This window comes from Lepidochelys kempii, chromosome 1 (genome assembly GCF_965140285.1).
Source record: "Lepidochelys kempii isolate rLepKem1 chromosome 1, rLepKem1.hap1, whole genome shotgun sequence".
In the NCBI taxonomy this organism is placed as follows: domain Eukaryota; kingdom Metazoa; phylum Chordata; order Testudines; family Cheloniidae; genus Lepidochelys; species Lepidochelys kempii.
Genome location: NC_136380.1, coordinates 231,712,361 through 231,739,053, shown reverse-complemented (window position 1 = coordinate 231,739,053; position 26,693 = coordinate 231,712,361). Strand labels below are relative to the sequence as shown.

At 41.6% G+C, this 26,693-nt stretch overlaps 1 protein-coding gene across 3 annotated transcripts in view; it reads right to left on the bottom strand.

Moving 5' to 3' along the window:
- The window catches only part of ITPR2 (inositol 1,4,5-trisphosphate receptor type 2), a 356,350-nt gene that overhangs the window by 184,748 nt on the left and 144,909 nt on the right, over positions 1 to 26,693 (bottom strand). For all 3 annotated transcript variants that reach the window (XM_073317588.2, XM_073317596.2, XM_073317605.2), the window contains 10 exons: positions 23,996 to 24,186; positions 21,283 to 21,415; positions 20,338 to 20,395; positions 17,981 to 18,146; positions 15,928 to 16,101; positions 13,060 to 13,149; positions 12,821 to 12,946; positions 11,405 to 11,527; positions 9,412 to 9,612; positions 5,218 to 5,469 (listed from right to left, as the gene is read on the bottom strand). In XM_073317588.2, coding sequence (XP_073173689.1) covers positions 5,218 to 5,469; positions 9,412 to 9,612; positions 11,405 to 11,527; positions 12,821 to 12,946; positions 13,060 to 13,149; positions 15,928 to 16,101; positions 17,981 to 18,146; positions 20,338 to 20,395; positions 21,283 to 21,415; positions 23,996 to 24,186 — 1,514 coding nt within the window. The remainder of the gene's footprint in view (positions 1 to 5,217; positions 5,470 to 9,411; positions 9,613 to 11,404; positions 11,528 to 12,820; positions 12,947 to 13,059; positions 13,150 to 15,927; positions 16,102 to 17,980; positions 18,147 to 20,337; positions 20,396 to 21,282; positions 21,416 to 23,995; positions 24,187 to 26,693) is intronic.

The window sequence follows — 26,693 nt, the reverse complement described above, 5'->3', positions numbered from 1 at the left end:
AGTAGCAGCCATGTTAGTCTGTATTCGCAAAAAGAAAAGGAGTACTTGTGGCACCCTAGAGACTAACAAATTTATTTGAGCATAAGCTTCGTGAACTACAGCTCACTTCATCGGATGCATTCAGTGGAAAATACAGTGTGTGGGGGAGAGGGACGAAAACCTTTTGTAGTGATAATCAAGGTGGGCCATTTCCAGCAGTTGACAAGAACGTCTGAGGAACAGTGGGGACTGAAGTGTTCTCCGACTGGTTTTTGAATGTTATAATTCTTGATATCTGATTTGTGTCCATTTATTCTTTTACGTAGAGACTGTCTAGTTTGACACTTCAATCTCTCTGGTCACTCGATTACAGACCTAAAAGTCGCAATATTACAACAAAAAGACTTCAAAAACAGACTCCAACGAGAGACTGCTGAATTGGAATTAATTTGCAAACTGGATACAATTAACTTAGGCTTGAATAGAGACTGAGAGTGGATGGGTCATTACACAAAGTAAAACTATTTCCCCATGTTTGTTCCCCTTCCCCTCCCCCCCACTGTTCCTCAGACGTTCTTGTCAACTGCTGGAAATGGCCCACCTTGATTATCACTACAAAAGGTTTTCTTCCCCTCACGCCCCCGCTCTCCTGCTGTTATTAGCTCATCTTAAGTGATCACTCTCCTTACAGTGTGTATGATAACACCCATTGTTTCATGTTCTCTGTGTATATAAATCTCCCCACTGTATTTTCCACTGAATGCATCCAATGAAGTGAGCTGTAGCTCACGAAAGCTTATGCTCAAATAAATTTGTTAGTCTCTAAGGTGCCACAAGTACTCCTTTTCTTAATGGAGTGGCCAGAGCACAGAGTATTTCAGCAATTCTGGGCTATGAAGAAGCCCATAAGCAACTAGGTAACACTGCTCTAAGTTAGAGCTGCTAACAGCTCTAGCTTATACTGGTGTCTTGGCTGGCCCCTTAAACAGCCCAGAATCTGGGATGCACAAAAGTAACTTAAAGCCCTGCTGCACACTCCATGCTATATCGCTTAGGGGAGGCGGTACTGAATATGGTCCCAGATTCTATAGCCAGCTTTGCTAGAAGTGTCCTTGTGCAACCTCGCAGTTACCTCAGCTGTAAAATGGCGGAATGATACTTGCCTGCTCCCAAAGAGTTATGAAGCCTGGCTCAATAAAAAAAAAACAGGAGTGTAAAATACATATAATTATTGCCACCAGTCAGGAGAAGAAATAAGACTAACTCAGGCTCCTCCTGGTCCACAGCACATCTCACCTAGGCCAAAGGAGAGGGTGGCAGCTGCAGCTGTTATTGCTGCATAATCCTGCCAACTGGAACTCTAGCTCCGTGCCTGGAACGTGCTCATGCACCTGGCATGTTAGGAAGATTTGTAGAGCTGGAGCATTCTCAGTGCAGATGAAATGTTAGAGGTTTGCCACTAAAATCTCTACTGAGTATTATCAAGTGGCGATTTTCAGAGGCTTCCGACTGCCAAATCTGGGTGTATTTTCATGGGGACAACAAAAGGCATATTTCTGATGACTGGATCGTTGCTGGTTAAATTCAAGCTCCTGCTCCAAATCCTGAAGGCAGCAGAGCACTTCAAAGAAACAGTTGGAATAATTTAACAGTGGCAAAACCATCTAATTTTCCCTTAGGCAGTTAAGCCACTTTTGCTGAAACTACCAAAACAACTGCAGCCTGAGGTAGAGCACAAAGATGGAAAACTTCTATTCTTATGGCAAGTTTGGCAAAGATACAAGGAACTTAAAATGGGAACTAGTAATTGCAAAAGTGTTGGGCAGCCTTTATAATAGGGGTCTCTTCCAGATCATCCCTGTAACACTAAATGGAGACTCAAAATCTAGGCAGATTAAATACAAGAGACCCTAGAGCTTTAGTGTCTTTGGAATTTGCAGAGAAGGAAACTTTGTAGGGCCATTTCACAGAAAGTTCAGTCTGCTATTTGCAGACAGCCATGCCACCTTCCCTGCTTTCTCTTTTCAACTCTTTCTGGTTCTGTATTCTCCTCTAATGCTCCCAGTCTGCATGCAACGTAGTAACAGGACTACAGTGTTGGGAATTTAGCAAAGTGGTTGACTGCTCACAATAACACAGGATAGATGCTCTCCCTTCCGTACAACTAACTCAATATATTAAGTTATTTATATAATGCCATTATTTACAAGGCATTCTGCAGAGAGATTACAACCATCTCCCAAAAGCCTATAGTCTAAGTCAGGACAAATAGGACAAGGTAACAGACACCAGTTTAGACAAGGGAGGATGTGGGGATTCCTAATAAAGAGAAGACGGGAGGGACTGCTTAGGTCTCAAGGGGGAAAGCTGAAGAAGAAAGGGTGATTGGCAGAGGAAGAGATGAAGAGCAATAAGGTGAGAAGACTGGGAAGAGTAATAGAAGAAAGAAAGGAAGTAGGTGGAAAGGACAGCAGAAATGTCTTTGGAGGCAAAATTACATACAGCCTTGCAGGTGAGGAACAAAAGCACAAACGAGATGCAGAAAGCTGGGAAGCCAATGCAGAATTTGAAGAAGAGTAAAGTGCAAACGATGTCAGCAGTAGCATTGTGGACTGACTGAAATGTGCCAGTTGATGTGCCGAATAGCCAAAGAGGAGGTTGCAGTGATAAAGAAAAGAGAGGACCTGAGAATGATGTGGGGACAAAGAGAAAAGGGGTAGATTTGGGTGACGTTAAAAAGGAAGAAATGACAGGATTGGGAGCAGGAGCAAGAGGATTCAGAGGAGAGTAAAGATTAGACAAAGGCTGCAGGCCTAAGAGACAGAATGAATAGTAGAATTGCAAGAGAGGGAAAATAAATGTGTTAGGAGGAAAGATAAGCCCAGTTTGGAGAGAAGGAATTTGAGATGGCAACTGGACATCCAGCACACGTGAAAGTTATCTTCAGGCATTTGAAGGCCTGCAGGTCTCTGGGCCCAGTGAAAGCTTGGAGTTTTACAGAGAATGACAGTTATAGGGGCTGTGACCTTTGAGAAGTTTGGAATAAAACTCCAGTAAAAGTTGGCAAACCCCATGAACCTTTGGATCTTTTGGATGCTCCAGGATTTGGCCCAATCCTGAACTGCAGATACTCTCTGAGGGCCATCTGCTGACAGGCTGAACCCCAAAAATTCAACGTAAGTGCTATAGCTTGCTCCTGCAAGGAACCATTTCCCATCTGCAGCTGTTGTATTTTGTCCCTCAATTTCTGGTTTTCTGCTTGGAAGGCAACAATCTACTCCTGTGGACTCACAGGGCCCTGGAGCGATGGCAAGGTGAGAACCCCCGCAATGTCCATACTCAGTCCAGGGATTCAATGATAAGTCTCAGAGGAGACTGAGGTTGGTCTGAGCAAGTTGTCAGGGCCCCTAACACGGGTGATCTGACCTAGTGGTCTGAGCCAGGAGTAATGTCCAGGTTAGGATAATGCCAAGGATCAAAGCCAGAGAGAGAAACCAGAAACCAGGAACAAGTCTTGGAACTTGGTCTCAGAGGTCTGGGCAGCAACAAGCTTAGTGTCTAGTTGCTCAGACAAGGGATGGGACAGGAACAGGAAGCTTTACACCCAGCGGGGTCCAATCAACATTTTGCTGTTAGTCATCTGACCCTACTGAGTCAGCTTCTGATGGTGGGGTATTAGCAGCAGTTCCCTCCTCAGCCCATGCAGTGTGGTGGTGCAGAAGGTAAAGCTCCCACACAGCAGCTCTGTGGGCTTGAGTTTGAAGTCTACAGTGCCTGACAGAAAGGCTACTCAAGATGTAAGACTGGACAGACAGGGCTAAGTCAGGGTACAATCAACAGGGTGATTGCCAAGAGGGAAGAGTAGGGGACGGAGTAAAGAACCATGAGGGATCATCAGAAGAGGAAGAGGGAAGGATGAGGAGCCATTAAAGGAAACGATGAAGAAACCATCGGCAAAGAGAGAAGAGGGAGAAGCAGAGGCATGGAAGCCAAGCCCAGACAAAAAAGGAGAGTGTGACCACGTTGAAGGTAATAGCCATGTTAAGGAAAATAAGGGTAGAGAAATGGCCCTTTCATATATTCAGGAGGTGAATGTGCATATATGTATTATATACAAAAACCCCTAGATTAAAAGAATGTTAATACAGTAAATAAGGCCTGGGGCCACATATTAAACAATGAGGATAAAACAAAATATGGAAGAACTGCTCATTAAATGAGCACTGTCTATCCTGTTCCCTGAATAAGACAGGGGGTCTTGTGGAAAAAATTGTGTGATCGTGTGAAAATTGTATCATAATCCATAACACACAAGAGGGCCAAATTAAGGTTGCACGGGCAGCCTTAATTCTGGCATTTTCTAATTTTTGAATGTTTGGCTTTTCATTCTTAATGTTCTTTTAACACACTTTGCACGTAACATACATATAACATATTTTTAAATTTTCGACAGTCCAAAGTAGGGATAATAGACAAATTTAAATGCAGTAAACAGAAAAGCTGGGAGGTTTTCCTAAACTAATGGCAGTAATTTAAATAAATATACATATTTTCAACCAAGAAAATATTTTATTGTGATAAGGATGACCACAAAGTACGATGTGCTTCTTTATTGGCAAATTACCTGATCCTGTAAAAAGATCAGAGATTCCCAGTCCCCAACTGATAACTCATGGGCCAACTGCTGCACAAAGTCCCACTGACTTCATTGACCAAAGTGTAGAGTCTGAGCCAGCTCCTGCTGAATTATGAAACACAGGTGCTGGAAATAGGGGTGCTATCGCACCCCCTGGCTTGAAGTGGTTTCTATTATATACAGGGTTTACAGTTTAGTTCACAGCACTGCTGAACTATGCTTGGTAGTGTTTGCAGGACTGAGCCTGTACTTGCTGTGAATAAAGGCACTTGAAACCCTTGCTGAAATCCTGGCCCCACTGAGGCAAAACTCCCATTGACTTCAATAGGGACAGGATTTCACCTCATACCTTCCAACTCGTGCAGTGGGGATATTTTAGCATGGCAAACTCAATCATCATCGTATTGTTTCATTGAACAGTTTACTTCTGGAAAATGTTCTGAATGTTACTCTCTCATTTGTGCAGCTTAACAAACAGCACAGGTGAACTGGTAAGACTGCTTTCTGGACAAACATTCAACCTATTTGCTTTTAGAAGCTCTGCAAATGTTTTTCCTCTTTATAATAATTCTTCAGTTGCCGCACTGTCTAGTCAAGCTTACCTCTGGTATACAGTCATCATGGGTTACCACTCTCACTATGTCATCCAATGGCAGGAGTGAATTACACTTGATCTCCGTATATACATTCTTTCCTTCTGTACATGCTGCTAGCAGTTCTACAAGCGTGACGTGGTAGGCTAAGGGTCCACTCTCATCTGCTCGGTCTCGCTCTGAGCACATCATTTGTAGGAGGACTGGAAATGATGCTCGATCATTATAAAATATCAACACATCTTCACCTCCATTTATCAGCTGAAATGATAGTACAAAAGTCTGCCCAACTGTTCAAGTATCCCACATCGTGTTCACTTTCTAATGATTCGTTCTGTCTTGCAATGTGCAAAATTGCTCTCTGATTATATACAGAGCACTAGGAAAAATAGAATACGGCTAACTGAGCATACGTTATCTCAGTTGCATACCTGCAAATCTGGAATAACTCCATTGAAGTCAGTTGATGCAGAGTGAAATTCAACAGAGTTACTCCAGATTTCTGTCTATGACTACATTTATCTTAGTAGGTATACCACTCCCATCGGAGTACCCAAGTGCCACTTAAACATTAATTAATGTAACCTCAACACTGATGTGAAGTTGGGAAGTATTATTATCCTCATTTCTTAGATGGGGAAATAAGGCACAGATTAAATGGCATACCCAAGCTCACACAGCAAGTCGGTGGCAAATACAAGAACTGAATCTGGGTCTTCTGTGTCCCAGGCCAGTGCCTTAAACACATAACTATCCTTCCTTTCTCTATGTACTAGAGACCATCTGTATCCTAATATTGTTAATGTAAGGCCAGTGATTCCCTTAAAAAAAAAAAAAAGGCTGCAGCTATAGACATCTGAGATGTGAGTAATAGGAGTAACTCACTCATCCTGGAGCGCTCAGACATGCCAGTTAGACACATCCCAGAGCCCAGGTACACGTGGTACAACAACATCCTGGTGGATCTCAGGGAAAAGTTTTGTCCCAAGTAGACAGAGCTCTTCTCTGAGCTCTCCCAGGGCATTCAATGTACCTGCTGCTACATCCCTTGAGGGCTTGCTGCTTACTCCCTCTACTGTGCCACTGCTACTTAGCAAGCTGGCACAGAGTGCATACATGGCCATAGCCCTGCATTTTCCCCATCCTCTCTGGGGTATAGTGCACTCTTAGGGGAGAGGCAGTTCTTATGCATCCCCAAGTGCAAGGGTGGCAATTGTACCTGGTAGAGCTGCCTGAAATTTTTCATTTGACATTTTTTGCACATGGCAGGGATAAAAAATAGGCTCTTTGGAAAGAGAAAACTTTAATGAAAAGTTGTAGTTTTTTTTTTTTTTTTAATTTTCCAGTTTTTCATCAAAACTGGAAAATTTCAAAATTTGAAGTTCAGAATCTTCTGAATTTTGTTTTTTCTCTTTTAGTCATTGAATGCAACAGAATTAATGTTGTCTCGGGTTTTTTCCCCCACCCATTTTTTTTCTCCCCACCCCCTTTTGCCACATCTTAAGTTTTCCAAAACTGAAAAAGTTTAGAAAACTTCTTCAGTTTTGGAAAAGTTAGAATGAGAAAAGGAAAAATGATAAAGTTGGGGGGAAGTAATAACCCAAACATCATTTATTGTATTGTTCTAAGTGACAAAAATGAAAAAGGATGGAGAAATGGGGGGAAATCAAAATTCAAAAACGTGAAATTTTGACTTTTTTTCAAAAAATAATTCACAAAATAATTAAGAAATTGTTCCATATCAAATCCTGCAAGAGGGAAACAACTTTGAAATTTTTCATGAGAATATTTTTCCATATTTCAACCAAGTCTAGTATCTGGCCCTGTCACAGATTCCTTGCATGCTGCCCCATTTAAGAGCCACACATCACCTGGCCCAGAGTCACTTCCTAAAATGTGCCTTGAATGCAGTATATCCCCTACACTGTATACAGAATGATCAGCTGCTGAAAAATTAGATTAATTTATTGAATGCACGAAACAAGATGTTGGATAAGGCAATGGAACACAGAGCTACTTGTTTTGTGACCATGAGGGAACTTTCAATGTGAAGACATGAACACACATAAAAGAGAGGGTGCTGCATCAGCAACTATAGTGCAAGTGGAACAAAATGATCATCATAAAGGTAATGGAAGCAGAAAAGTATCTTATTTTCCAAATTACCCACCCAACTATTTCCCCTCCAGTTTAAAGGTGACCTGCAAAGGGAACCAAACATGGATCCAAGCATAAAATTATCATTTGAATGTCCTCACTAAAGAAACTCTAAGAAGCCTCCAACATAAGGTCAGATAAAATTCCCACTCACAGTTGTGACTGAGAAAATGCTGCAGCATTTTGTCCCATATGAGTAAGTCACAACTAAGCAGTTAAGAAGTCTAGGTAAACATCAACAAGGATGATCAGTTTTGGATTAGCTGTCGACATTCTGCAATGCACTTCATTCTGGAACACAAGACATACTAGAAAGCTCTGTTGTTCCACTGATTGGGTCAAAGGGCCCTAAATAAGTCCTGTTTTCTCTTTTGTAATAATGTTTGTGCTGATATGGCAATCTTTCATCCAAGAACCTCAAAGCACTTCCCTAACAGTAGCCTCTCAGGAGTCTTTGAGCTAGGTAAATATCATTACATCCATTTTACAGATGGGGAGACAAGCATAGGAAAATAAGTCATTTGCCTAAAATCACAATGGTCCTCTTTCTTCCCCCTCATCAAAATGGTTCCTTTCTTGCTAATTCCTGAAGGAATTGTGATCCAAATGTCAGAGCTAAGTTCTTTTCATCATGCAATCAGTCTGAAGAGGTAATATGGCAATACCTCTCTTCACTGACAAAATGTATTTAAATTGAAAAAAAAAAAGAAAAAAAACTGTATGATAAGAAGCTCAAAACCTATATGATACGGAGTGTAGGAGGGAAGGAACTCTAAAAGCGCTAATGCATAAGAATTGTTTGAATTACGTAAAGCAAAGGCTTGCAATTGATATTACATATTAAAACTCTTCAGACAAACTGAAAAAGTTGAAATGGAATTAATTAAAGGTTATCCATGTAGGATGAAGTTTTATTTTCTTAATTAGAAATTTTTCTTCTTTATTGCTGTAAAGAGAATTTTCTGTACATCTCAACTCTGCTTAAATCAGGACTATTGCTCCTCTCTGTTTTCTTCCTAGAGTTTCTTTTCCCAAAAGGAAAAAAAAATTGCAAAGGAATGAAAATAATACTTGGGCCCTGATCTTATCAACACTTAAGCTCATATGTAATTTTACTCACATGGAGCAGTCTCACTGAAGTTAATGAAGTTCACATAATTACAGTTAGATGCATGAATAAGTGTGTGAAGAGCTGGGCAGATGGAGTCGGGCAAACCCCTACGCCCTGACCCTGCTCCCCGGCAGGAGAGCCGGGCAGGCAGAGCGGGGCAAGCCTCCACGCCCTGACCCTGCTCCCCAGCGGGAGCATGGAGGGGTGGGAGGGACTGCAGGCAGAAGGGGTAGGGAGGGCCCCCACTTGCTCTGGCTCAGGACCCCACAAAACCCTAATCCGCCCCTGTGTGTACCAAATCGTGCTCCCATGAGAAGTCAAATTGGTGTTTTCCTACTAACTTCAATGGCATAAAGCTTTGGCCCTCAGAGAGCTGGTCTACGCAGTGACATTTACCAGGCCAAATTCTGAACTCCATTACTCTGGGTAAATCCACAGTAACTCCACTGACTTCAGCAAAGTTGCTCCAGAATGACACCAATGGAACGGAGATCAGAATCTGGCCTTTGGGATTGTAATGGGGTTCCATAAAATGATCATAACAAAGTTTGGACGAATTTATGTAAGCAGGAGCACGTTTTGTTAGAATGCAGTGCCACAAAACGGTAAATTTTCCTGGGTAGATGGGATACAGTGCAGGAGAATGAAGGTCTGAGTATGGAGTTCAAATATTTCTCTGTTGCAAGTCCCAGAACTAGAACTCTGCATACCATCACAGTAGCTCTTGCATTTTACGGCTAGTAGTGATACAGATGGCCTTTCTAAATTAGATTTAACTCAAAAATATGTACGCTAAAATATTCATTATTCATGGTAACATTTAAAATTCTAAACCTATAATGCCAGCATGTTTCATTGGCATTAACAGCAGAGGAAAGCAACCTCAGAATATTAGTATGTGTGTTAAACAGATATAACCTGAACAGTAAACCTACCTCTGTCATTACCATATCCTGGCATTTCTTCACATATTTGCCATCTGCTTTTACAATCGTCTGCAGAAAACGCAGGTACTCCACATGTCGGCCATGTGTCTCTACGCAGTGTACGAAGTGCTGCACTACTCTCTCGCTAATTTCATTGCACAGATGGTAATTGTTCATAAAGGTGTGCCGCATGGTTTCAGCTTCAAGCAGCTAAACAGATTTAAATCAGACAGCCTCATCAGAATGGCAGAGCTAGTTTATATAATGTCCTGAGAATGGATACTGGAAGAGGGGATCAGAAGTCTCCAGGTCAGAGTAAGGACACACTGAAAGGGCATCATGGCCAATCCCCAACATGTGCCTGTTCAAGGGGTAAATAGAAGCTTTAGGGACTGATTCTCATTTATATTGGTGTTCCTTTAGGCTACTTTTCCAAAGTGCAAAAAGGCCTAAAATTGTCACAAACTAAATTCATACCCACTTTAAGGACCTACATGCTGCTAGAGCACTGTAAAGGGACTTTAGGATAACTGAGCTCTTAGTCTCCAGGACTGTCAGCCCAGCACCCTTCACCAGCACTAAATCCACACCAAAAATAAAAAAAATAATGGACCATATTAATTCTAGAGGGATGTACTTAGGCCATTATGGTCTGTCAAGATTCTGGACTTCTAATATGATTATATTATTTCTAACGAAAGTGGGTTTTGCTTAGCAGGCCGCTCAACCAGTAAGCTGAAAAGATCCTGGCTCTCAATGACAATGCATGGCTCACTAACAATAAATGAAACAAATAAAAAATCTGGGGGATAGATGGGAAGAGGAGACTGACTAAAAGGGAAGGGAAGTGAATTAATACCACACTTTTCACATCTTAGCCTATCTAAACAAGAGGTCAAGTTTTGGGTTAGTTGAAGGAGGACGACACACAGGTAATATTGATTAGTTAATAAATAAATAAAATGAACAACAACAACAACAATTTGTATTACCATAATGCCCAGGGGCCCCAATCATAGATCAGGACACATTGTGCTAGGCACAGTACAAACCCAAAATAAAAAAAATAAATTAAAAAAAAGACAGTCCCTGCCCCAAGAAGCTTATCACTGAAGTATAAAACAAAGAGATTGATACAGATAGACCGAGGAGTACAACGAAACAATACCGGTCACCATGATAGGCTGTAGTCCCAGTACACTAACAGTCTAACCCACGTCGTCTTTTGTCGGCATCTTGGCAAAGGGAAGATTTGAGGAGGGGTTGGCAGGTGAAGAACGAGGTAGCTTTGTGGATGTTTATGGGAAGTGCCTCCCATGGGAGAAAGCACAACGGTGCTTGTTTGAAAATGTACCAGGCTGGGCAGTGGAGGCTGACATCCTGGGCTGAGTGGAGGTGAGCATCAACAGCACGATAGCAAATGAGAAACGATAGGCAGGGTGGGGATTGATTATGAAGCGACTTGAAAGTGAAGACAAGTAGTTTAGGATACCAAAGAGAAGGGAGATACAGTGGAGGGATATAAAAACAGGGGGGGACATGGTCAAAGTGACAGGCTAGGAAAATGATCTTGGTGGCAGCAGCATTCTGAATGTAGGAGTAAAATACTGTGGGCTTGATTTGATCTCATTCACACTGTTTTACATCACAGTAGCTCCACTGATTTCACTGGAGTTACTCCCAATTTACAGAGGTGTAAGTGAGATCAGAATCAAGCCATGTGTGATACTCTGTCTTGACAATGAGACATCATGCTTGCAGATAATGGCAGGTAAATTATAAATGCAATTTTGCTTTCCACTTTCAGAAATGGATCTCTTTAGAAGCAATGACAAAGAATCGTAACAGGAAAAAGGAAAGAAGGAAGGAAGGAGGAAAGGGAGAGAGAAAATTAATGGAGAACAAACAAAAGAAACCAATTATGTACTTATTTGGCAATACATGTCAGTGAATCAAAATCAGCTTAATCTATTTTAAACAATAAATCACATGAAATACTTACACCAGGAGTTAAGAACAAATTGAGGTTTTTGTGGAGGAGAACTTGATTCTGAGGATTTCCTCGACAGAAATTCTGAAGGAAAGTGTGGGCTAGATTCATGACTTCATTCATCTTTTCATCGGTCTACAGATAAAAACATCAAACACAACAAAAGGGGGAAAAAAGAAAACATTTGCTAAAACTCCACAACACAATCTGATCAGTAATGTGCCAATTCTCCTCCAATTTCCTGTGCCTTCCAAAGATGGCAACTTGCCCCCTAGCAAGAATGGCTGAACCCACTTTTCTCCAGAGCTCATCAATGGCTCCTTCTTCAGTGAATCACCACAGTGTGACATGAAGTGCTGCATTCCCAGTGCTCCTGTCTGCCCTTTTTTGCCCAGGCTGTTGACTCGGTTTTATTTTGGCTCTACCACTAAATAATATAATAAACAGGGTACATCAAAGATAATACAGCTAAGGACAAGATTTTCTTATGAGTGCCTAAATTTAGGCTCTTACTTCCATATTTAGGCTCCTATCAAGTGGTCTGATTTTCAAAGGTACTGTGCATCCCATAGCTCCCACTGACTTTTGAAAATCAGACCAATTAGGTGCTTAAATATACATTTAGGTGACTAGATTTAGGCACCTAGTTTCTACACTCTTAGAATAACACGTTAACAAGCATGTAGTGAGCCATTCTATGACGAAGTGTTACAGCTAACTATTCTACTGAAGAGAACTGAACCCAGTGTCAAAGTCGGAACAGCAGACTATCAAATTCAGGATAATGTAAATGGATATCACAAATGGATTCATGTCTTTTTTCAGTGCTTACTACAGATGGATGCACCTAATTTTCAAACAAGGGCTCCTGAAAAGGACATCTAGATCCTTCATTTTGGTGGTCAGATCAGTAAAACGGGGCCAAATCATGCTAACCTTTCTCAGGCAAAACTCTGGAGTTTAGCAAGAGTAGAGACTTCATAAGGATTACATGGTTTGGTCCTGAGACATATAAATGCCCATGTTATGTACGTACAGTACCAATCTCAGCACCCAAATCTGTGCATCCCGCTGTAGGGTTCCATTTAGTCAATGCCTGTCCCTTCTCCCCCAGAGTGATTGCAGTAGTACAGGGTCTCTTATTCAAAGTATGAGAAGACACCACCTTTATTTTGAGTACCTGAGGTAATGAATATTCATGTTTTCAATTTTGTCCTCAGTATTTCAGCACCCATGCTTAAAAATTCAGCTCAGCTTCCTTATTGTCAAAGTAGAGAATTAGGATATCATGATTTTGGGTCTGCTCCAAAGCCCACTGAAGTCAATGGAAATCTTTCCAGTGATTTCAAAAGGCTTTGTATCAGGTCTTTTTAGGACTGTCCAGTCAGTAACTTCATGTACTTTACTATAAGTAATAACTAATCTAACCTTTTCATAGGGTATCTGCAGAAGGTCCAGCACCACCGAGTGAGCTCCCATATTTTTCAGCAATCGCTGCTGCTGATTCCGACATTTTTTATTCTGGACACAGAGTTTGCTGAGTCTAATCAAAATCTGGAAGAGGAAAAAAAAAACCCGAAGCCCCCCACAAAATTCAAATGTAAAGGATATAATGTGTCATAATAACAAATATGAATCTACTATACCTCATTTGTAGGTATACAAACCTCCTTAACAATGTTGTAATTGTTACTCTTATTGCTGTCAATCTGAGGGTTTTTGGTCCCATCTTGCACTGGGCTTAAAATATTCGGTTCCTATAATTTAAACACAACCACAAATGGTTTTTAGTGCAACTGACTGAATATCAGCGAACTGTTTTTAACAACAACAAATAAAGAAGAGGAGCAACAACAACAGGTAAGAGCAAAATGGAAGTATAGAGAAGAGAAATGATGATCCAAAGGCTATGGTGCAAGCCTGGGACTCGGGAGATCTGCGTTTAATTCCTTCCTCTGCCACAAACTTCGTGTGTTATGTTTGGACAATTTACTTTGTCTCATTTCCTCATAATAATAGCACTTCCCTACTTCATAGGGGTGTTATGAGGTTAAACGTAATAAAGGTTGTAAAATGTTTAAATGAGATAGCAATGGAAGTCATGAGTATCTTAGATAGATAGTATTTGGTCCAAGCCTATCTCTAATGGACCTGGAAAGATTACAGACTGAAATTAAGTGAGTAACACAGCAGATCTGGAGAATAAGACGAAGACAATCTTTGCAGTAAAGATAAATAGATTTTTTTTTTTCAAAAGCATGAAGAACATAAGGTGTATGGATGTTGATAATCTGGCACCAGCCGGCCACTATGAGGATTGAAGATGTTCCTCCAGTAGAGATGATGCTTCAATGCTCATCTCTGGGTGATGTGGAAATGAATTTAAAAGCGGAAAATTTAAAAGCTAGGCTGCTTGGCCATTCATGACAGTTCATAACAATGTCAGCACTGTTATTTGGCATGTTTGTGTTCATCTATGCAACAACAAGACGACTATTATTTGTTTAGGGTTTGTTAATATGCATGTTGCCTCTTAGTAGATGTTTGGATTGATGTTGTGGAAGATATTTCAGGTTCTTTGCTATAATTTAACCACTCTCCTTTGCCCTGGGACTGTTGGTTAACCAAGATTAATTTACCTGTTACGTTTATCAGCATTTTTCCTCAGTCAAAGTAGTTTTATAATCCGTGAGAACTATACATCTTATCTGGAAGTGCTGATCAGCATTAAACTAAATCCATCCTCTCTCTTAACAAAATAAAAAACTGTTTATTGAACCTGTAAGAGTATTCCAGGGATGTAGTTATCAAGAGATAATCACACCTCTGGGACATCAGAGGCACTTGGTTGCATATCTTGCCTTGTTATGCCCTGTGATAGACGTTCTCTGTCATGCTTTTCCACAGGGGGCAAAGAAGTCACAGAGCCTGTACTAATCTATGTTCTATTCTGAATATTTGTGTTGTTAGAGAGTGGGAATTTCTAAAAATGGCTCCTTGCTCTATTTGTAAAATTCACAGGCAATTACTACTGTTTCATCAGTTATAGGATCCTATCCTACAGCCCTAAGCCAGGGCCAGATTCTGCCACTCTCACACTGAGTTATACTTTTCTACTGAAATAGGATCATTAATTTTCATGGGACTACGGACGGCACGGTACTGTTCCACGCAAGTAAGGATGGCACAGTTAGGTGCCCAGTGCTTACTCACTACATGAGTAAAGATTGTAGGATTGGGCCCATAACCCTAAAATATACATAATGCTTGAAATTAATGTTCCCCAAAACACACTCAGGGCAACAATCAAACCTATCAGAAGCCAGAGCAGGGGCAGAGTGGGGGAACTAAAGATTTCTCTATACATGAAGTTATAGTTATTTCTGCATAACTGCTCCTGAATAACTCCATGTATGGGGACACTGATTCCAGAATAAGAGCATCCACATATGGAGTTAAGAAATAGCTATTGAACTTTTAAATTCACATGCTACCTTAATCCAAATTAACTTACAAGTGTAGACAAGACTTAAATGTTGTCTCTTCCATTCAAGTGACAAGGGTGGCCAAGTGTCCTGCACTGAATTTCAGGCCTTGCATATTCTATAAAGTTCCACTGACATAAGCATGTTTGAGAGCAGTGTGACAAAAAACTCACACCCCAAGGAGACACGGCCGTGACAGCAGAATGCCTAGTGTAGCCACATCTGATCTGAAAGAAAAAAGTGTTTCTGTAGAGTTAGCTAAAGTAGTTTGGGGAGCTGATCTTACTAAGTCAGCAGAAGAACTCCTGTTGGCATACACAGAATCTGCAGTAGGGAGTTATGCCAGCATAGACTCTATTTCATAGAGATGATTATTTCCCCCTCACAGCTCTTATAATTCTCCGTGTGATTTGTGATTATGGCATCATTGTTGGGCCCCACCCTGCATTGCCTGGGTGTTGGTTCCATCATCTTGTTCTATAAACACTTTCTATAATCCCCTGTATCTAAGGAAACTACATGAGAATTGAGATCTGGATAGAGGTGTAGCACCACCCAGCATAACTGAATAAGGGTCCTTTATCTCCTTCCCCTTTCTCACATCAATGCTCACTTTGGGGTTGGCCAAAGTTTTGGGGAAAGTCTATCCTTCCCCTCCTATTCAATTTTGCAATAGTCATTGTAATAGTGGAAGTATGACCTCTGGATCACCTGCACAGCAACAGAGTGATGTCACAAACAGATCTGTAGCACTCTTGCTGGACCAAACTGAAGGAGACTCTCTCTGAGACAATATAGCTCTTATTAAACTTAGCAGAGGAGAATACTGAGAACTCCTAGAAAAACACCTTTGGTTTTGTCTTCTTCCTTCTTTAATACTAACGTTTACCCAGCATTTTGGATATCACCTGCTTGCCAGCAGCACCATTTTGAATTTCTAGTTTAATAATATATATGTGAGAGAGAGAGAGAGAGAGAGAGAGAGAGGGTTTATTAAACTATATGTTAACTATATAGGAACACAGGTGGCCTAGGACTTTAGAGACACACCTCTATCGGTTCTTCACCCCCTTTCGCCTGACTGTCACCTAGCTCCCCACTCTCGTAGCTGCTGCTCTTTTCAACCCACAGTTCAGATTTTTCTACAGTCAGTCGGAGCTGGTCAAGATCAGCTTTGATTTGCTTGTAGTTGTCCACATCCTGATTAGACACCAGTAACTGGACCTGAAAATACAGTAATCCACAGTTATATTACAGCAGAGCCAGCTGCAGTGAAGTTTGTTTAATGGTTTTCATTTTAATGCCCTGGTTTCACTCCCTCATGACCTTATGAAATTATCATCTTTTGAACTGAAATTTTCCATTCTTAGTCTCTTTGGCCTCAGTTGAGCAAAGCCTTTAATCACATACTTAAGTCATACTGAAGTTATTGCCACTGAAGACTGTTTTGCCCAAAGCAAAACTGTTACAATGTTTAAAACATTCTGCTCCCTTTATCATCACACTGCAAAATGTTTGCAATGTAAACAACTGTCTATAAACCCCTGAGATCTATGGCAGAGCTAATGGGGACACCAGGATTATGCTCCTTCTGGTATTAAAAGAATATAGTAAGCAGCAGTTTATCCCATGTAAATAATATTTCATGGAAAGACAAGATTGACATTACAAGAAATCAAGAGATCCAAACGTGAACTGTAGAGATAGTCAACATTTTCCAAATATTGAAATTTCAATTATAAAGATCATTAACATTTTGACTAAAAATGGAACAAAACAAAACAAACATATGTGACCTAATTTTCATTACCAGCTACAGGGAAACACACCTAAATCTCTTTCAGCATTGATGCTTGACACATCTCATATAATTTACCCCCAGTTATGACCGCTTGCATTTTTCCAGATGAATCTATTTTTTCATTTCCTGCCCATATATTTAATCTTTCTTTCTGCTCACTGGTGTTCATAACTCCTCCAAATTTAGTATCATCTTTAAAAGTTCCCTATTAGGCTATTTGCTCCTTCTCCTAAATTATTAATGAAGAGATTCAACAAAATTTGACCTAACAATGATCCCTGTATAACCCAATAACCACCACTAAGAAATCAAACTGTTGTAAAAGAAAATGCCACATCAAGTGAATATTGTCACATGGCAGATAAGAACATTGATAATATATATTTTTTAAAATTGCCGTTCACAGACAAATATTCACTATTTTAGAATATAATCTTGAAGTTCTCATAGGCTGCTTGCTTAACAGTATACAGACTTGTTATCCTACTGAATTGATGAGTGCTGCTCGTCCACATACATAGTCACATTCCACTTCCTCCACAGCCATTTTAGTTTATTTGCCAGTTAGACTTTTCCTTTCTTTTACAAACAAACATATTAGGTATGCAACTCTCACTTAACTAGGAATAGCAGCTATTTATGCACCTAATCAGCATGGTCCCGCTTTAATATCCTGGTGGGAGGCCAGTATGCAACTCTGCAAAAGTATTACAACAAAGGCTTTCCAGCTATTTATCATTTGCCTGGTTTTACGACAAGAAAAACCACCACCTTTTACATAATGAGGTGGCAACATGCTAGTGAACTCCTGAAATAAGCATCAAATTATCTCAAAAAAGGTAAATTATCAGTCACCATAACCAAGAAAGTCCTCTATTATCTAAACCCATTACATCAGGTTTCTTAATAGATTAGGGTTAACATGTTAAAAATTTATACAGAAATGGGGGTGTTATCTAGTCGACAGAACAACAGCTGAGTACTATGCCTGGCTCTGTTATTCACTTGCTGTTCTATGTGACCGTGGGCAAGTCACTCAGGCCTACATAGTCAACAGCAGCTCCAATTCCAGGTGTCTCCGTTTTTGGGTCTCTGCCTTGAGACACCTGGAGCTTGGCTCACTTATGTGCAACTGTTTATGTGCAGCTCCCATGGAGCAAGAGGGCTGAATTTGGACCTTCAATTTATAAGGAAGCGACATTCTAATACTGTAACTGGCAGTTTAAGTGAGACTACTAGACTTTGAGACGACTTCCTTTTTCCTCACACAGTAGATTTCATGAAACACCATTGCACCTGTACCTGTTTAAATGCTTGCAAAACTTCTGCTCTTTGGCTGAAATGCTTAAATAGCAGCTGTAGGGCCCCTGACAGCAAAGGAGGGTAGTCATGCATGATAAGGTGAATGAGGACTCGTAGAAATGTTCTGCCCCCCTCATCATCAAGTTGCACTGGATTTTTCTCTTTTCTGCAAAAGCCCAAACAAGTTAAAAACCTGTGGTGTAAATCAATAAATCAAATCAAATCACACACACACACTTTGACAGCGCTCTTAAAACCGAACAGGACAAACTGTGAGATGTAAATTAAAAACCACTCCCCACTTTAGTTCATTTTACAGAAGCTTCAATGCCAGGGTTATTTTCTTTGTGGCAATCTGATGCTTGTAGCAGAATCGCCAGTACTGTCTGAAAGTACATGGGAGCTTGGCTTCTTTAGCCTAACTAAAAGAAGGTTGAGGGGAGATATGATTGCTCTCTATAAATATATCAGAGGGATAAACACCAGAGAGGGAGAGGAATTATTTAAGCTCAGTACCAATGTGGACACAAGAACAAATGGATATAAACTGGCCACTAGGAAATTTAGACTAGAAATTAGATGAAGATTTTTAACCATCAGAGGAGTGAAGTTTTGGAATAGCCTTCCAAGGGAAGCAGTGGGGGCAAAAAATCTATCTGGCTTTAAGATTAAACTCAATAAGTTTATGGAGGAGATGGTATGATTGGATAACATGGTTTTGGTAATTAAATATTCATAAATAGGCACAATGGCCTGTGATGGGCTATTAGATGGGCTATTAGATGGGGTGAGATCCGAGTTACCCAGGAAAGAATGTTCTGTAGTATCTGGCTGATGAATCTTGCCCATGTGCTCAGGGTTTAGCTGATTGCCATATTTGGAGTCGGGAAGGAATTTTCCTCCAGGGCAGATTGGAAGAGGCCCTGGAGGTTTTTCGCCTTCCTCTGTAGCATGGGGCACGGGTCACTTGCTGGAGGATTCTTTGCTCCTTGAAGTCTTTAAACTACGATTTGAGGACCTCAATAGCACAGATATAGGTGTGAGGGTTTTTTTTTGTAGGAGTGGTGGGTGAAATTCTGTGGCCTGCATTGTGCAGGAGGTCAGACTAGATGATCATAATGGTCCCTTCTGACCTAAATATCTATGAATTTATAAATACGTATGAAATGCATCAAACACTGTGATTAAGCTCCATTTTGCAAACACATCACTTTACGTCTGGGTGACCAACTCATCGCTGGTACAAGCCCACCAAAGTCAATGGAGTTGCACCCAAGATGAATTTGGCCCTGTCCTTTTTATTCGTCCCCTATCCGCTGCTGCTAAAATTAAATGTAGGAAAAATGAACTACAAAACCAGTAAAAATTGCCAAAGGCACCATATTTCTGGATCATATTTATAATCTGGAAGACAGAAAGCAGAATTACATTTAGCATATCAAAGCAGAAATAATGGTTCCAAGAAGCCATTCACAGTCAGTGTTCAATTGAAAGATGCAGGTGCCAACAGCCACACCAGAGTGGTGTGTTGTTTTTCATTATAGGAGTTCAGGGACAGGACTGAGGACACTCCCCTTTTTGGCAAAGCCTAAGAACACATAGGGGACATACTTGGTGAGGAAAGTTCAGAACACCCATCTCAGACATCTTTCCCCCTTCTCCTCAGTTCTGGGAAAATCACTAGCATCTAAAGGTTTGTCTACACAGGAAATGTTTCCAGTTATACTCATACAAGTGTACCAACAGAGTTAAACTGATACAGTTATACCAGCACAACTCCCCTATGTGGACGTTCTTATTCCAGAATAAGAGTGGCGTTTTTTGGTTTATCTTAAGCCATTTCCAAAGTGACAAAACTAAACCAGAAAAAGGAACTTTTATACTGGAATAAGAGTATCCACACAGAGAGTTATACCAGTATAACTATAGTACTTCAAATTCACACCTTCCTTTATACCAGTTTAATTTTCCCATGCAGATAAGCCCCAGCAGAGATGGGAACCAGCCAAAAACCTGAATCCAAACCCTCCTGAACTTCGGGGGTAGAGTGTCCAATCCAGACCCCACAACTGGCCAAACCAGATCCATACACACTTGAATTTTAGGGTGTTTGGAACCCAGATCTGAACTTCATGGCCCTGGTCGAACATCTATGCTACAGTGGAGCTACTACTGCCACCACCTCCTCTGTAGGAGGTTATGCTATGTGGCAACAGGAACCAGTAAAAGGAGAGGAAGAGAGAGGAAGATACACAAAAAATAAACAGAAATTGTCAATTAGAAACAAAAATCGGATAGAAAGATGTTGTGTGTTATTGAGCACATACAGACACAAGAATAACCTTCAGAGAGCATACCTGCCAGCAAACATCGTCTCGGCCTGAGCTGCAATTTCATCTATGTCCGGAACAATTGCTGCCAAAAAACAAAACACAGGACCACAATTTAGTTTTCACAGCTAAAGAAACTATGGTCTCTGTTTAAGTATGTGCAACAAACTGAAGGCCCAACTATGGACTCCTTGGCCAGGCAAAACTCCATTTGAAGCAGTTAATGGAAATTTTCCCATAATAAGGAGGGAAGGATCGGGCCTTAATTATTCTTATTTGTATTGCAGTAGCATTTAGGAGCCACAGTCATGTACCAGGACCCCATTGTGCTAGGCGCTGTACAAATAGAACAAAGACGACCCATGCCCCCAAAGGCTTTGCAAGCTGCATCTTTCATATTTTCTTTGATGTAACCAACCCCCCAAAACAGCAGACAATGACACAAACTTGTTGAAGAATTAGTGTTAATTGCCGTTCCTTTTGCACCCACCTGCTCTGCTCTGTCAGCAAAACCAGAATACCCTCTTCTCATCTCTTCAGACAGTTCCGGGCTTTTTTCCGTACCACTGCTCTATCCATAAACATTCTCTGTAAACCAGTTCATCAGCCCCACCCCCATTTAAAGCCCTCTGAAAACCTCAGTTCTGCCACAAGGCACGCAAAACACGAGAAAGAAAAACAGAGCAACGCTTAACTCTATCCATCCCCACTCCATCCTCCATGGTCCGTTCTCACTCATTTGTTTTGTCATGTAGCAAACCTTTGGGAAGCATACAAATGAATAAATAAATAACCGTCATAGGAAAACTGAATCATATTTTAATTAGAGAGCAGCAACTCAGCAAATATCCATTATTGTGGGCACCCCTCTAGCTTTCAATCTGGAGCGATGTGTAGCTTTCTGAAGTAGTTAAGTTCATTGCTTACTAAAATTACCGCAACAATAAACTGCAATACAATAGCAACAGTTACCTGAGACAAACCCTGGTGTGTCTGGTGGAGAGGTGGTGGAGCTATCAACATTCTCGCTGTCTTCTCCAAATTCTTTCTTATAGATAGACAACATGTAGGATATTCTATAGTCCAGTCTAACACTAAGGATAAACTACAAGACAAGAGTTTAAAATAAGATACAGTTTTCTCTCTCTCTAACCTGTTTTCTGACGGGGGAAGGAGCTAATTTTAAGTCTATTACTGAAAATAAAACAGCTATGTTTTTCAAATGATAATTTTTGTGATTTCTTTCCTGGGATTGACCTCCCACACTATGCTGCGGCATTTAGGCTGCACCTCCTTCACCATGAATATTTTAGTCAGTTCAGACTCGTCCCGCAGCTCTGAGATCTGCCCATCTGCCCAAAGCTGCATGAAAACACTAAAGCCAAATCATTTATTTTTCAGTGCAAAATACTAGTGGTGATATCCTGGCCAGTGTTTGCTTTTTGAGGATACTTTGTGGTGAATATAAACCTAAGGACAAAGGATTATTTCTGAGGTTTACTTTTTTAAACAAACGTAACTTGCTCATTGGATTTACAACAGGGTAACTGCGATCAGAATCTGGCTCTGTGAAAATATTCACATAAGGGCAGCAGGGTTTGGACGGGTATACATTTTTTCCCTGTTTTAGGTGTGCTTAACTCTCATTGTGCCTGTATTGTGGTATAAAACTGGTGTGAAGGGGGGTTAACACATAAGTATACAGTAGATCCTCAAAAGGTACGAATATCAGAGTTAAGGACTGACCAGTGAACCGGACACCATGTGAAACCAGAGAAACAAATCAGGCAGCAGCAGAGACCAAAAAAAAAAAAAAAAAAAAAGAAGCAGCCAGTACTATATTGTGCCTGTATTGCATCTTAAAGGTAGCCACACCTGGGCTGCCTGTCCCCCCCACCCCACCCCCACTCACGGGGCAACCACTTGCAGCAAGACGCTGGGGCTGCCAGCCCAAGGCAGTTGAAGCCAGCAGAGCACGTGCAGCACCGGGGATCTTTCACCCACTCCCCATGAGGGGGACATGCAGTTTTTAACCCCCCTCCCTGGGAGAGAAACATTCTGTTTTCTCTCTCTCACACACACACACACACACCCCTGCCTGGAGGGGGCCAAGTTTGAAAACTCATGCTAGGGCTGAGTAGAGAGCTCAGCTGCTGCTGAATCCTGGCCTGGAGCATCAGCTACTGGATCTGGAACCCGAACTGTGCTTTGTTCAGAGTTACGAACATTTCAGAGTTACGGACAGCCTCCGTTCCCGAGGGGTCTGTAATGCTGAGGTTGTCCTGTATGAGACGGGATTGTGCCCTAGTGTTACGTAGCCATGTCAGAGAGTAACAGTGGCGGGTAAGGCCTCTCCAACTCCCTGTGGAACTGCATTAGACCTGCTCGGATGGAGGCTAGAGAGAAGAAGGGAAAGGAGGAGCTGCCTCACCTGAATCTTTCTCCTGTGAGCATACAGGTAGGGAGTGGGCAGGAAGAAATTGGAACCGTGGCTCTGCCCTCCCAAGTGCCAACCAGCAGAGCCAGCCAGGTATGAAGGGAAAGTAAGCTGCATCCCAAAAGCGGTGTCATAGCTTACTGCTCCTCTCAGAACAAGGAGAGAGCAAGGAAGTGGGAGTGACACTCCAGATAGTAATATTTTCCCAGGGCTCTCCCTAAAGTAGTGCAGTTTAGCATCACCCTATGCTCATTTCTGAGCTCTGAAATATGCAGTTTATCACATTTTGAACAATTATATGCTACAGTAAGCATAACCCAACAATTGCTAGTCTTTCAGCAACTTGTAATTAAGGAAATATAAAAGACGTACTTCATAAACATTCAGTATAAATGGAAAGCTTCAAAAGTGACAAATTGTATCAACAGATAGCAGAATTTACAAAAAATACTAAAAAACTTCTACAGAGTGTGTGTACCTGGAAGTGGGAGTTGGTATGCAGAATAATAGACACTGTGTGGCACATAACTTACAGCAGCCCAAGGTGAGAACCCTAAAGATATACGCTAGTGGATGTACCTCATGGAATGGCTAGGATACAACGACACTGACCCAAATTCTGTTCAGTTCCACCAGTGAACATCTGGAGAGAGCTTCCAGAATGTCTGGCCCTGCATTTCTCCAGTGTGTCTGGACTCATTTCTGTTCTAAGATACACCGATGGAAATGAGGAGTAACTATTGAAGTCAATGAAATTATACTGATGTAAGACAAGGATAATTAATCTGGAAATATATCCTTTGTCTCTAGAGCAGGGGTTCTCATCAAACGGTGGTCGTGACCCCTCAGGGGGTCACAAGGTTATGATGCGGGGGGTCGTGACCTGTCAGCCTCCACCCTCAAACCCCGCTTTGCTTCCAGCATTTATACTAGTGCTAAATAAAAAAAAATTGTTTTTACTTTACAAGGGGTGGGGAGTCACTCTCACAGGCTTTCTGTGTGAAAGGAGTCACCAATTCAAAAGTTTGAGGACCACTGGTCTAGAGAATATTTCTGGGATAGTTTTAAGGGCCAGATTCTGTCACCCTTACAGACACTGAGCGGTATTCTTCTCCATGCCAAGGCACGACCATTAGAGAAAGGTACTCCTCAATGAGAAAGACTGGGTCGCAGAATTGGCCCCTAAGTAAATAAAGAAGTAGGTTAAAATTAACTAGCTGCTTTGTAATTTTCCATCATGGTTTTTACCTGCAAGATCTCAATGATTTTTAATTTGGTGTCCATCACAGTCACATCTTCACTGTCTGGGCTGGCCTGCTTGCTCGAGTGGAGGCTTGGCTGTACATCAGGTATGCTGATGGGAAAGATAGATCCTCTGCTCAGTACCATTTGTGTCATCATCTCTCCCACACCATGGATGGTCCTCATAACATTGTTTCCTAGGTATTAAAAAGAAATCATACAATTGGTGAACCTTTCTTTCAAACCCTCCCTCCCTGCCTCCCCACACACACACACACACACACACACACACGTTCTTCATGTGGCAAAAATACCCCAACAATCTTAATAAATCTACTAAGGACTAAATCATCTCTTTCCAGCTACAGCTGCACAGGAGGGAAAGAGTTAAGTCAAAATATCTATGGTTTTGGAGCCAAATAAATCTGCCACATCACCGTTCCGCAAAGGACACACTTGCAGGCCAACGGAAAGGCCAAGAGACCAGGGTCCCCAAACACTCGTTCACCCCATCAATGTGCTCATAACCTTGTTCTGCAGGGAACACCTCAGGAGAAGAGTGCCTAGTTCAGTTTCCATGCCCACTCTCTTTGTTGGCTTCTCCATGAAGATTTGCCAATTGGGGTGGTGGATTTGGCGATAGAATTGTAGAATCTCAGAGATGTAGTGCTAGACGAGACCTCGAGAAGTTATCATAAGTTATCTAGTCCAGCCTCCTGTTCTGAGGCAAGATTAAGTATACCTAGGCCATCCCTGACAGGTATTTGTCCAGCCTGTTCTTTCAAATTTCCAACGATGGGGATGTAGACACCTGCACCGTAGGAACTGGACTGAGACCAACAAATGATTTTAAAATGGGACACAAAGATGCCATCAGTTGGTAAGGACTTTTGGTCTCTCCGGACTTTTGGTCTCTACGGACTTAATCTGATTTTAACCAGTGACCTAGAGATAGAAAAAGCTTTGTATGCTGTCCCCTATTACCAAACCCCTTGGCCATTTGATTATGTTACCAATCTTGAAACATTTATTTGGATGTACTCAACATACTCCCATCCACAGCTCTGAGCACATACACACACACACACTTCATAAAACGTATACAGCCTACAAGCTGAACCAATGTTCAAATTGCAAAAGCCTCCACATTCTCACAAGCTAAGATTCTCCCACCTCTCAGCCCCATTTGCTCAACCTTCCCACTTCAGAAAAATCCTGGGAAAGGGACAGACCTTATAGCCTGACCTGAATGTCAAAATATTCTCTAGAGCAGGGGTTCTCAATCTTTTTCTTTCCGAGGCCCCCCGAACATGCTATAAAAACTCCATGGCTGGCCAGTGCCACAACTGTTTTTCTGCCTAATGCTGGTCCTGGCTTTTATAGGATGTATCAAGCAGGGTAACTGTCCAGGGCCTCATACCACAGGGGTCCTCACAAAGCTAAGTTGCTCAGGCTTTGAATTCAGCTCCAGGTTGCCAGGCTAGGAGCCCTGGGCTTCAGCGCCACACAGTGGGGCTTCAGCTTTCTGCTCTGGGTCCCAGCAAATCTAACATTGGCCCTGTTTGGCGTCCCCCCCCCCTGAAACCTGCTCATGGCCATGGAGGGGGCCCCAGGCCCCTGGTTGAGAACCGCTGCTCTACAGTTACAGTTCCTTGCCTGGGCTCCTCCTAGGAAGAAACTTACTCACCTCAGAGCTAAGCTTTCCAGTTTAATCTAGCCCTAAGAGCCCAGTTCAACCATCCATTCTATTGACTCTGCTAAGAGTTGGATCAAACAACACATGAGGATGCTGTTTGTTCAGACAAACTGTGCTGCTGTTCTTCTACTCTGACTTTTGACGTGAACAGTTCTATGAACGAATGACCATCTTCATTCTAGGATGGGGGAAGAAGAGGAGGAGGAGAAGGAGGAATTTGGGTCTTGCTCTGGACAGGACATAACGATTCCTACCAGTGTGAATTAGTCTTTTCATAACTCGTAACTCACAGATACGAACTAATGGATAAGACAATGAGACAATGGTGGAAAGAGATCCTCCCTCTAAGCGGGAATACCTAGAGTATGCAAAAGCAAACCAAGGGCTGGAAGAGAAGATATAATTTGGTAGAAGGCTTAAGTAGTTCCTTGAATGTCTTCTGTATACTTTAATCAGCAGGCAACAGCAACATCACAATAACCCTCTTTCTATATAATCTGCAGCAAAAGGTCAACATCCTATTATATTTTGCTAGCAATATCTTCCCCTTATGCCTTTTTGCCCCCATTCATGGAGTTCACGTATTGTATGTGAGGAAAGAGGGGGCCTTTAACCCTAACTTAAAAAGAAGAAAGAATGTGCTTTTTCAAAGTGAATGAGACACATTAGTGTCACGTTTCAGGTCCTGTTCAGCATTCAGTCTGGTGTGCAATCTGTTTGAATTGGGCTTTTGAAAATACTCCTTCACGTCCATACAAGTTAAGGGGGGGTAGGGGGGAATAATTTCTGGCCGTTTTTGCATCATGCTAGGAAGAAAAGCACTGGGTATCAGACTGAAGACTAAATCCGAACATCAGGGTCATACACAGGCAGATCCTCCTAACTGCCTGCACATAAGTAAGGTAATAAAAATGTTTCCAAATATCCTCCTGGCTACTGCATGGTGCTGGAAATCATATATCTGGCAGAACTGATCTTTAAACTGCATGAAACGTGAGACTAGGATCA